General features: G+C 39.3%; 1 protein-coding gene across 1 annotated transcript in view; it reads right to left on the minus strand.

The window, feature by feature from the left end:
• MTNR1A (melatonin receptor 1A) overlaps positions 1-12433 on the minus strand; it is a 57245-nt gene extending 44812 nt beyond the window's left edge. Inside the window, exon 1 of the mRNA XM_010570031.1 lies at positions 12239-12433. Within this exon, the coding sequence (XP_010568333.1) occupies positions 12239-12431 (193 nt within the window). The 5' untranslated portion in view covers positions 12432-12433. The remainder of the gene's footprint in view (positions 1-12238) is intronic.
• Between the last annotated feature and the right edge of the window lie 92 nt (positions 12434-12525).

Genomic DNA, 12525 nt, shown 5'->3' on the forward strand with positions numbered 1-12525 from the left:
AGCAGGAATGCATAAGAGAGAACAGCACCATTTTGAGGCTGCTAGCTGAATGACACCCTGTGGACTAAAATCACCTTGAATGACTAAAAGTTTGCAGTGGGGCCCTTTCTGTCCACCACGAGTACTGTAATTACTGCAGCTGTAATCACTGGGTGGGGTGTGGGGCTTTTAATCCTGAGAACGGTCTCCAGTAGGACGGACAGACTCCAGCCCTAAGTAACCACATAGGTACATGTACAAAGAGAGTAGAAGCTTACGTCTAATAACTAACTCCATACTTGACACCTGTGAGAGGAAGGTTGGTTTTAGGATTACTGCCTAAGTAGCACCCTACTATAGCTGACATTAATCTAACTTTTCCAGTTATACCACACTGCTAACTTGTCAGCTCATCCGACTCTTTTCTTACCTCAGTAGAGGCTCAGAGCTTCTGAATATAGAAGGCATAATATTATTTTAATTTACAGATGACCATTAGACAGTTCTTTATTTCCAGTAACATCCCAAAGTACTAAAAATGTCCATTTTTTAGTGTTTCTAGAAAAAGTAGTTGGTCACATACTACATTTGTATTTATCACATGAATATGTAGAAATGCTCCTACAAAATAAATTCTTAAAATGTTAATAAATATGTCTTCAGAATGGGTTTCAGCTTAAATTAAACATATATTGGAGCTGCCACCCTGGAATACCTGTATAAGAGAGTAGACCAAAAAAAGACACAAGCAAATTCATGATTTGGAGATTTATTTGCAAGACAAGCAAGTTTCATGTTTTTTGAGTAAAGTAAGCAAACATTCTGTCCAGCCATCACAAGGAATGGTCAACAATTCAAAAGACAGAAACAGGTGAAATCTCTGTGAAATCTGAATCTGATCAAGAAGGTTTTCTGAGTAAATATGGGGACAGGAGATAATATGAATATCTGAATATAAGCGAAAGATCTTAGAAATCAATTCACTGCTTTGGTGGTAGTCTATGAAGTTATCTCTGCACAAGAAAGATGTGCTCAGGCAGCTAGACTCCAGTAAGCATTCTGGCAGCAAAGCCCTGTCACTGCAATAGCTTGAGAAAAGTAAAAAAGAAGACCTGCTAGAAAAGCTTACAATGAAGGAATGCATCACTGTTGTGACAACTGGGATACCCCAGTACAAAACAAGCACCGACAACAAGCAGACTGCAAATCCTATGTCCACTAGGTTGCTTCAGCTTAGCTTATTTGCTTCGCTTTTTTTTTTCCATTCATACTTCTGCATTTACATGTTTGTCAGATTCAGCCACATCTTTAGGGCACTTTTTAGATAATGATTGCTGCAAGCAGTATTAACAAGGTGCAAGTGCAAGCTTTGTACAACTGTATCATCTCCCCTATATTGTCACTCAGTATGCATTAGAATTTCTTACCAGGAATAACTGCAAAAGTAGCACTCAACCTCCTTTTAAAATGCTAGTATTCATAATGCCTGTACGAACAGTGCAGCATCTCAGTATTCTATTATTATAGAGTGTATAAAAAACAGTTTTCACAGAATATGTAATGGATCCCATAAAGGAGAGACCCAAGTCAGTAACAACTCTAAAACAAGAGCCTTTCAGACAAAACCTGACAGATCTACCCTCAACGGAAAAATGCAGGGAGAAGAAAGAAAGAAAAAAAAAAAAAAAACAACTTCAGCAGCAAACAATTTAACAAGGATAGTGTAAAGTTATTCTTCAATACAGGAGTGGTCATCTTCATGCCATCTTCAGCATAATACCCAGTGGCTATGGATCATCCAAAGAAAAAGTGCGAATGTATGATGAACAGAAGCATGACAAATTACTAGGAACATCCAAAAATAATTGAACAAAAGTGGGTATGTTACCTAGATACAAAATATTGTTGGAGGAGAGCATCTATGAACAAGACAAGTATTATGCCATAAAAACTATGAAAATCAAGGCAGGTTTCCAGCAACCAAAAAAATGTTTGTAGTTGACAATCTTATCAGCCACTGCAGAGATTCCCAGTAGTGGGATACACTGAATAGGCAATAGGAGAAGAGCTGCAAAAAACAGGATTAGGATGTATACAAATTTCTAAGAGAAGCTGCAAAAGAAATGCCCAATTATTTCCTAAAAGCAGTGTTCAAAAACCTTTGCTGCAAGAAAGTGTGAGAAAATCTGACAGCATTCTGAGCTCTACATTAGGTATTTAATATATGCTAAGACACAAACTTGGTTCTGCTCTCTTCTCCGTACTTACCAGTATACAGAGGAGATGAGAAGCTGTTTTACCCAGCCTTATGAGGATTACTGTGTTAACTCTGTAGTCCTGGACACTTACACACAGAATAGTTAGAATGAGCTTGGCCAATGAAAGCTATGTTGACATGACACTCACCGATACATAACTCCCTGTGGGAGCTGTCTCAGTAAGCATGAATTACAGAAACACTGAAACTGTCCTAATTTATACCATGAAGTAAACCCACCACCTGTGTCTAGGTGGAGGAAAGATAACGAAACATTACCGTCCTTCCTTCCTGTCAGACATGCTGAATATTGTTTTCCTATATACGAGAGATTCTCATGTCTAGAGAGAGTGTGTATATTCACAAGCAATATACTAAAATATGAGTTATAATGTGCCAGTGGATGCTGCATTAGGAAAAAAAAAGGGGGAAATGAAAAGGTACTTTCTACAAAAATACCCAAATAATTAGAGGAAATGTTTCTAGACACACCTATATCCGTAAATTCATAAAACCAAAGTATACCACAAAATGAAACAACCTTTGGTATGAGTACCTTCTGCAATGTGGTAAAAACAAGTAGGATTTACATATGTTTTAATATAAATGCGTTTCTGTATATCCCCAAAACAAGTCACAGCCAATGCTAAGAAAATCCTTAGCAACAGGTGTTGAAATGTGCTACATCATCGGGAAGGGAGAATAAGACGGGTTTATGAGGCGCTGCAGAGATTCTCAACAGTACAGTTCTTTAGACAAGAAAAAAAATCAAAAGGAGAGCTAAAAAGATAGTGAACGGAAATAGTCAGATTGATAAGAGAAATTTCCAAAGGAACATCATACATATATATAATGATGTTGTATTTTGCAACAGAACCACCAGACAATCTGTACAATGAGGCTATAGCAGCAAAACCCCAATTCTGAAACTTATTCTGCTTAATTAACATATTAAATAACTACAAGTTCCTAGAAAGCAGAAGAGGACAAAGATAATAACAAGGATAAACTGATGTGATCTGACTAGACAACTCTAGTGCAAGCAAACTGTCCTTGACCCAAGTAACCTAATTTCAATTTGTTAAAAAAAAAAAACCAAAACCCCAGAAAGGACAGCATTGCAGCAGTAGATGGTCTCTTGTGTTTTCTTTATTCCCAGGGGTGTTCTTGAAGCATCAATTCTCAGACTTAATAGTTTGCATACCATACATGAAATTGTAAGTGGCTTCCCATGATGCACCCACCTCAGGATATACAGATCAGGCACTTATGACCCTGATCTGTAATCAGCTTTATTGCAAGGATATCAGCGATCCAACAAAAATCCTGTTCTGACTCCAAAGTTATGGTAAAGAGTTCTCTGCTTACCACACTTTGGGTTTAAGGCTGTTAGCAGTACAGCAGCCTTCTTACTCATGGGCAAGCAGCACAGCCAGAAAAGTGAAAGGAGACAGGCACTGACCTTGGTAAGAGGTTTGCTGTTGATTTCAGTAAAACCAGGATTTCACTTTTAGGGAAGGTATTTCCAGAGATGACGCATGCTCCTGGGGGCAGTGCTCTCTCACACAAGGGGGAAGATTATTTTGTAAATAGACTAACAGAATTTGATATCCAACTTGTTTGGACTAGCAAAATGACAGCCAGGAGGTCATGTTTTAATTCCCACTCATTACAAGAATAGATATGTTAAGTAATGTTAAGTAACATTGGTACCATAGCAAAAGCATATAAACTGACAGAAAATACATTTAGGCAGTGACAATACCCTTCTTGAGTTGGAATAAGGAGAAAAAGTTATAACTTAAGGTGAAAGGTGATTCTGAAAGGCTTTGTACGAACACCTGCTATACCTGGAAACTGGATTTGATGATCGAGGAGGTTTTTTTCAATCCTTTGTTCTAAGCGAGAACTAATTCAGTAACAGAGATTCAGGGAAGGTTCGGAGATGTAATATGGCATAATGGAAATGTGGGGAGGAACCTAGGTTTTGTGAAGTAAATTGCAATTATGTGAACCTGCATGTTAGGTGCAGGCATTACAGTACATTACAATATCCAAATTACAGAAGGCAGACCCCAGAATTACACAGCCAGAGATAATCTGGAGACATACCTTTAATGTACTATAATTAAGACAGAACATATTAATGCAAAATACACATAAACTATTAATAAAAACAGGTGGGTTTTTTTTTATTTATAGGCCATTAATTCTTCATCCAAGATGAAACAAAAATGCAACTGAAGTAACTGATTCTTTCGCATTTATGCAAACTTTGATTCTTCATAATATGTAAGTCCCATATTTTCAACAATATCCAGTCTCAAAATAAGTCTGTGGATGCTGTTACTTAAGGGAAAAAAGAAAATATCCCAAGAGGGCTGAAGGAGGATAAAAAAGCATTGCAATTCTTCATTTTATGAGTGACTTCATGATGTTTGACTGAAGGGGCAAGTAGTGGCTGTTAATGAGGAAAAGTCACAGAAAGAGGTACCTTCCTTTCAATATCTCTAACACAAAAACGTCCATACCCTAACTGTATTGGGCTAAGAATACTCTTTTACCTCTGAAAATCAAACCACTTCTTTTCTCCGGAACACAGACAGGGAGATGAATGTGTCCTTAAAAATCAAGTAAGACTAAGGAGAAATAGAAAACTGCTCATCGCTCAGTCTGGAAAACAGGAACATCAAATGAAATCCATAGCTACTACCAGGGGGAAAAGAACATTCATGATTCTTCCTCAAAACACACAAGAAGAAAGGTATCTGCTGAAACTTCTCTATGGTGTGACTGATCAAGGCCGATTCCTGTCCTCATGCCCATTCATCACTTTGGCCAATGGCTATAGAGTTAACCATCTTGTCTGGTTAAATAACATAGTACTGACAGTTGTACTATAACCACGCTAGGCTAATACTCCTGTGTGGCTGAAATGGCCGACTAACGAAAGCAGTATTACTGCTTGACTTCACGCAATACCAGGCACCAAGGGAGGAGCTGACCTCTGTCAGCACAGAGTACCTCTGCTTGGTAACCTCTCCCTGAAGAGCAGTTAGTTTTGCTAATCTTGCATCTGCACTCCAAAAGAAAAGTCAAGGTGATAGAATATAAATAGACCTTATATTTCAGCATCACATGTAGAATCACACGTACACATCATGTAGAATGGGGTTTCTGTAGGCCTAAATGGAAAAATTACATATCCTGTCCGACTTACACAATAAAGGTAGGTGAAGTCTGTATTTGAATAGAGAATTCCAGTGCTTGGTCACACACAGCAGGGTTTGAAATCAGCTGCTTCTATTCTCTCTTTTGTTTTAGAGAGCAAGGGACCTTAGGAATTAGGGAAGATTAGAGACTCTGAGTGAAGTGTTGAAGGGCTTTTTCTTAGAACTCAAGCAATGGAAAAAATGATGAGTCCTCCATGATCAAGAAAACCCAACTCACCCCCCTCCCCAAAACCAAGACAACCTAATTCAAGTCCCTAACTCAAGTAGAGGGCTCTGAGATGATCAAGAGCTGCATTTTTATGCTCATCAATAAGGTAATAACTATTCTTCAAAAAGCATATCTAACTATATGACCTAGTACTATATTAGATCATTTATAAAATCAAAAGAATGAGCTGCAAATCTTTTACTTCTGGTGCAAGGTGTTTCTTCAAGGAAGGGGTATAAGTTTGCCTTCTCTATAGATAACAAACTTAATTAAAAAAAAAAACAAACCACAAAACTACAGGGCACAAAACTTTGTACACTTACTAGTCAGTTATTAGCACAAACCTATTTAAGCTACAGAAGTCACTATCTAAAAGCTGTAAATAGACTTACTGATTATACCTTAGTTTCTGCTCTACTTGAAAAAGATTAAGGTTTGCAGCACACTTACCTGAATTTAAGGGTATTGGGTTTTTTGTATATTTTATCTATTCTTAAAACTAAGAAAGAAGATAATCAGACCTTTATTCTGTCATGTAAGGTAGGAACCTTGATTATCCCACTGAACTGTAATACTGCCCATCTTTTTGACTTCAGGAGGGCTAGATTTTGAAAGAACACTTCTTCAGTAGCAGCATTGGTATTACAGTTCCAAGCATTACTTAACTATACATGTAAATACAAGTTTATTTGTTTATTAAATAAGCAAACATTAAAACATTGTGTTCTGTTATCCTGAAAAATTCTTAGTAACACTTGTCCTCTTGAAACAGAGGTTGGTAATTGTTTCTCAGTAGTGGAAAATGTGGAATTTGGGGCAGCTCACGGACGCGAGTAGAAGAAAAACTGCCAACAGCAAGGGTGACAAGGTTCTTGAGGTCGCAAAATTAAACTGTGATGCCTAGCATTGAATTGACACTGCAACATTTTTATTGCCCTAGGAAAGCAAGCCTCTTTGTATAAACAGAGAGGACATTGTCATACCAGCACTGGATGCCTATTGTTGGTAGCATTTTCTGTCACTAAACTAGACTTGCTGATGATGTCTTATGCTAGAAAGACATGAAGTATCTATGTTATAACAAGACAGAAAAGTGGATAGTGTAAAAAGAAATAGAAAAGAGAGAAGAATAGAAGCAGATCAGAAATTGCTAAGGAAAGACTAAAGATGAAAAAAAACTTAATGAGAAAAGAGACACCCCCTCAAAAAAATAAAGAGACAGCAAGTAGCATAGCATATCAGTACCCTTGTCTGCTGGCAGCAGCAAACTAGAAAAAGCAGTGCCCCTATAAACTTCAGAATGCAGAATCTTGCAGAAAGAACACATAGCTGAGTTTGACAGACATATTAGTAAGAATAGAGTATTAATTATTTGAAATACTCATCTCTACCTTTAGCCACTGACAGCTCAGTGCCTTTAAACAGGTTTCTGAAGTAAACCTTTGATTCAGTAAAATATTCAATCAAAACCAGTCTGAGGAACATCTTTATTTAAACTGTATTTTTATGCTCAGTTCTGTTCAACAATTGGCAAAGGTCAGCATCTCCACTAGGTAGTTTCCCTTCTCCCAAACAGCTTACCATTTTTAATACTGGAAGTTATTCATGTCTGAAATAACGTTCATTGCCATCAACATCCCAGTTTTCATCAGAACCCTGAATTTGTGCTACAACTTGATCTTCTACAAGTTATCTCCCTCGAGTCAAGTATTTGTCGGGCTATCCATTGTCTCTCGGGGCACAAAAAGAAGTCCAAGGACCACCTGTGACAGAAACAATGATTCCATTAGTCTGAATTCACAACAGGAGTTTCATTTATTAGATAAAACAATCTTTAATAGAGCATTTAACATTACCATTTTAAAACTAAAAAACAAAACATCATCAAGAACAATCATATTCTGAAAAGGCTGATTAGATCTCCAACCTGATTAAGATAGTTCCATTCTTATATTTAAAATTTATATTCTAGAAAAATGCACTGAGAGAGGAACACTCCTCAACTAGATTCTTACACTGCTCAAACCAAAACCCAGGGCCAGTTTAAAAAGCCTCCAAAATAAAATTCTTATTGATAGATCTCATCCCCCAATCCTGCAACGGCTGTACTATTTAACAAAAATTGGATTTAAAAAAAAAAAAAAGTCATAAGTAGCTGCGTTCCCTACTTCTTCCATAAGTAACTTCACTGATCTTACAGATTTTGGTCAGAGATTACTCTTGAGTTTTATTCTTTTGAGCACTCACAGAGCTGTCTTTACAGAAGTGTTTGGACCTAATACAGCTGAGGCAGATTTAGCGTACAAACATTGTCTTTTTTCTCCTTTTTCATTGCCATCTCATTCAGAAAAGTAGTTAACACGCATACTTAAGTTTAAGCATGTGTGCAGTCCTACCGAAGTAACTGTCTTGCTGCTCTAGGGCCCTGGGTCCTCAGCAGTGTCAGACTTACTCTCTGCCTTCTTCACTAGTAACAAAACCAAGAGTTTTAGCAACAAAACATTTGGGCCAAGGACATAGGAAACCGGGAGAAAAGTACAAAACCCCAAATGAATCTAACACAAAACAGAGATGGGCAAGAAGGGGGTGAATGCAGCTTTCTGCGCTGATGTGGTAGGTGCTAGTTACCAGCTTGGCACCAGTCCCTGTGTTACCCCAACTCGTGTCAGGTGTTAGCAGACAGGACAGGCACCGAAGAGTGAGGGTGAGACTGCTGGGGCTCTCTTCTTGCCTGCTGGAGGTTCCCCTCCAACACAGGGATCCGTTGGAGGGATAGCCAGGGCACCTTTGGACCTCAGCACATAAAGCGCCCAGGAAAAAGCAACCCACCAGGCCAAGAGAACAGTTTCAAAAGGAAGAGAAAGAAGAGCAAGAGGTGTAAAAGAGAGCTTTCTTCATTGACCTTAAGAATGGTCCAGTCCTGCAACCACTGAGTACCCAAATGCCCCTGTCACTGGAATACAGGTGAACATCAACTGACATTTTAATGTAACAAGTGGTAAACTAATCTCCGTAGTCAAAGACTTAGAACTGCTCTCTCACCTTGTTCTTGATGCATTGTTTTTCTTGGCATGGGTAACAACAAAGGCATAAGGATACTAGCAATCACTGAATTTGTGTGTAATATTACATAAATCACTTTTAATGGTCTCTTCAGTTTTCGGAGTTGCTCTAATCCAATGTTGATCAAGTAAAAACTCCACTGGTTGCAAAGTACTAGTAGTTCTTTAATTCACCTTCCCTAAGGCTAGTTATTTCATCTTTTCAGGGTGGAACTGTTGAATGACCTTATTTCTGATCTATGAATATCAGCCATGGAAAACAAGACACATTAGGATGATTTACACCAAACTTCTTTTCAAAATGAGCTATTATTCTTTTTAAAATTAATTATTAAAGAAAGCACATCCATTTAAAGTTCAAGCTGCATGAATGTGCTATCAAGATATGGCCACTGAAATCCTTATGCCTTGAATGTTTCCCTTGAACTTTGTTTCAAAGTTAAAAGATCACAGACATCATAAACCAAATTCAGTCTTTGCGTAGGCTAGCATTAAATCACAGCTGTCCCCATCAGGACTGAATTGGTGTCAGGCACCTGTTAGATTACAAAGCCACCATAAAAAAAAAAAAAAAAGAAAAAAAAGAACAGACCAGAACTATGAAACTTATTACAAGTCAAGTACATTAAATAAAAGAGGATCCTACCAGTTGCATCATCAGCTTCTGTGTCTAGAAGAGCATCTACTGAAGCCATGCTTGTGACTATGAAGGAGTCTGTAGTATCAGACACTCCTCGCTTGCTGAGACAAACTTCTTTGAGATACTGACTTCTCTGCTTTGATCAGTGTCTTTTACTAACCTTCTCACTGTCAGGAAGGTTACACCACTTGTTGAGAAGGTTTTTCTAGGCCTTCCTACTATTTCCCAATGCACTTTTTTAATCATAAGTCCATAGGTTCAATTTGTAGTTATCTTCCAAAAATATTTATATAATAGAGAGTGGGACAGAGATGCAAGATGTTTTCCCCCACCAAATCCACCTTTTTGGTAAAGTGTTAAATACTCCTTATCTCTGTTAGTCCTCTCTTGCAAAGAAGGAAGAAAGTCTTCAATGAGATACATTTTCTTCAGGAGGTATCTTCTGTTCCTCCCTGACCTTTTTTCCAGTGGAATTTTCATCCTGTGTCCTTTTTCCTCAATAAATGTGCCAGCAAAAGACTTATTAATAAATATAGGTCGTTGTAAAATCAGAAGTTTCTTTCTTATTACAGCTCTGTAAAAAGTTGTAACTGTCTTTACAATTAGCAAGCTGCAAATTAGTTGTATGTATAAATCAGATCATTTTCAATGTAATCTCTTCCTGAATAATCTGAATTAGTGTAAACAAGACTCAGGAAACTTTCTTCTTCATACTCACAAGTATTAGGCCAGGGTATTCTAAATACTTATGCCTCATCATAAATTTAGTCACCTGAGTAACCCTTTCTTAATTCAATGCCAAGTTTAATAGTGGTTCTCACATAAGTAAAGTTATGCCCAGGCATAGGTTTTTTGCAGGATTAATCAAAAACACTTTGCACACCTTTTTGAATCTTAATTATGTTCTTTCCAAAGTTTCCTTTTATCCATGTACTAAAAAAATATTTACTTTGAAGAAAAAAAAGACTTCAAAATTTTAAAAAACTTGTTATTATTTTTTCCTAAAACAGACTAAAAACTATTTCCCATCTTGTACAAAGCATCTACTTGTTTCAATTAATCCTTAATTTCAGAGGGTAAACCAGTATCTAGTTCATGTTCCAGTCTAAAATAATTTATGTTCAGAAGAATGCTCTGTTCTCCTAGCTGTAGGAGATAACTGTTGCCAGTTTGCTGCAGTTCTTAACAGCCGCTATGACAGAAAAGGCAAGAACAAGAAATGCAGTAAGAGCGAGCAAGTGAGCACATGTTGGGATTCAAGAGGGATTACGTGAGATCTACAGTAGAGAATATGCGCACGCATAGAGCCCAAGGATTCAGTTACGTTTCCAGAAAACAGGCACCACCTTTATTTCAGACTTATTACCAGACATGTCTGTATTGCAGACTCCCCACAGAAGTGCTGAAGTATGTATTTAGTAATTAAGGGGGAGGAGAATTTGACCCTTTCCCCTGGAGTAACCCCAGTAATAAGCCTATCTGGACCCTTTCTCCCTCCACCTGAAAATCTCCCAGGGAACAGGGGTAGTCAAGCGCTGACTTGGACTTCTGGAGTAACTGATTCTCCTAATATATAGTATTGCAGTGTGCAACCCTGCTAGCTCCAGTGAATTAAATTTCTGTCAATGAAAGCGAAAAGAGAACATAGCTTTTAGAATTTACATCAGTGGCAACCAGAGGGAGAAAAAAAAATAAAATCTGTTAGTCTTCATTTTGAACCTGTGTGTTGGCATTCCACTATGGCTGAATAAAACTGAAACGTACAACCCATTTGAATTACCTGACTTAACCTTAAAAAGCTAAGTGTGCCACTGTTTGCCAAAGTCCAGTATTAGCTACCTTCATTAGGCTAGCTTACAGCAAAGCCTGGGCTCAAGTTCCCCCTCAGATGAATTTTAAACCACTAGCTAAAGAACTTAGTGGAGTTATAATAAAAAACCTGACAGCCAGTTGTGAAAAAAATAAAAGCAGCATCTCACTCATCATGGAGTGAAATTCTGCTTTCATTAACAACGCAGCTCTCTTCACATGCTCCTGTATTTTTTTCAATGAAAGATGCATTGAGTGCACAGATTTGGTACACGTGCACAGCAGCTGGTCTGACATGATAAAGCAGAATGAATGTGAAGAAGTTCCTGCCCGTCTGACCAATAATCCATGCACTAAGAGGGATTTACTCAATCGACCATCACAGATTCTATCCTGTCAAAATTCGAGATTTTTTTTTCTTAAGGACATGCCTAAATCTGTTTTCTGTCAGATGTTTCCCATTCCCCAAAGACCTAGATAGCAAGTAGGAAGTGAACAAAGACAATGAAACGACTGCCTTGGTTTGTTTTATTGGTGGTTTGTGTTTTTTTCCTGAATCCTGCAACGTCTATAACTTAGTATTTGCTCGCTTTGAAGCTCCAACCGTAGTATTTATTACTGGAGACATTCTTGTAACTCAGCAAAAATCAATCAGAAGAACAGCATCCAGCATGCGCAGGCACACACCGTATGCCACAGCAGCATCCCCAGTACCACGTCTGAATTCCGTTCTTAAGTGAGGCTTCCTTGCCTTTCTTTTCTGCTAGGTGGGAACTGTCGAGAGCTAAAAATAGCACCACGATTCGGTGGCGGGCGCTAAAAATACCCTTACCCGCTCGATCACCGACTCGGTAGGGAAGACGAAGCCCTCGGCATGTGTCACAGCCTATAACCGCTGCCTGGGGATGAAGGCAGGGAGCGCCCGGCCCTGGAGTTGCGCGCCCGGGCAAAGTTTTACCGACAGACGGAGAGACCCCGGCGCTGCGCCCCGCAGCCCCCCACCCCCACCCCGGGCGACCCCCCCTCCCGGGCCTCCCCGCCGCCCCTTACCCGCGTTCCGCAGTTTCTTGTTGCGGTAGACGGAGAGGATGACCAGCAGGTTGCCCAGCAGGTCCACCGCGATGGTGAAGATGAGGATGGCGGCCAAGGTGGAGGTCACCCAGGGCGGGCGGCGCGGGGCGACCTCGGCCGGCGGGTCCCGCGGGAGGACGGAGCCGTTCAGCTCGCTCCCGTTCACTCTCATCCTGCCGCCGCTACCTCCTCCTCCTCCTCCTCCTCCCAGTGCGGAGCCGGGTGCCGGCGGAGCGGGCGCGCCCCCCAGCGCTGCCTCCCGCGGG

This window comes from Haliaeetus leucocephalus, unplaced genomic scaffold (assembly GCF_000737465.1).
Source record: "Haliaeetus leucocephalus isolate CR32 unplaced genomic scaffold, Haliaeetus_leucocephalus-4.0 Scaffold284, whole genome shotgun sequence".
NCBI lineage: Eukaryota > Metazoa > Chordata > Aves > Accipitriformes > Accipitridae > Haliaeetus > Haliaeetus leucocephalus.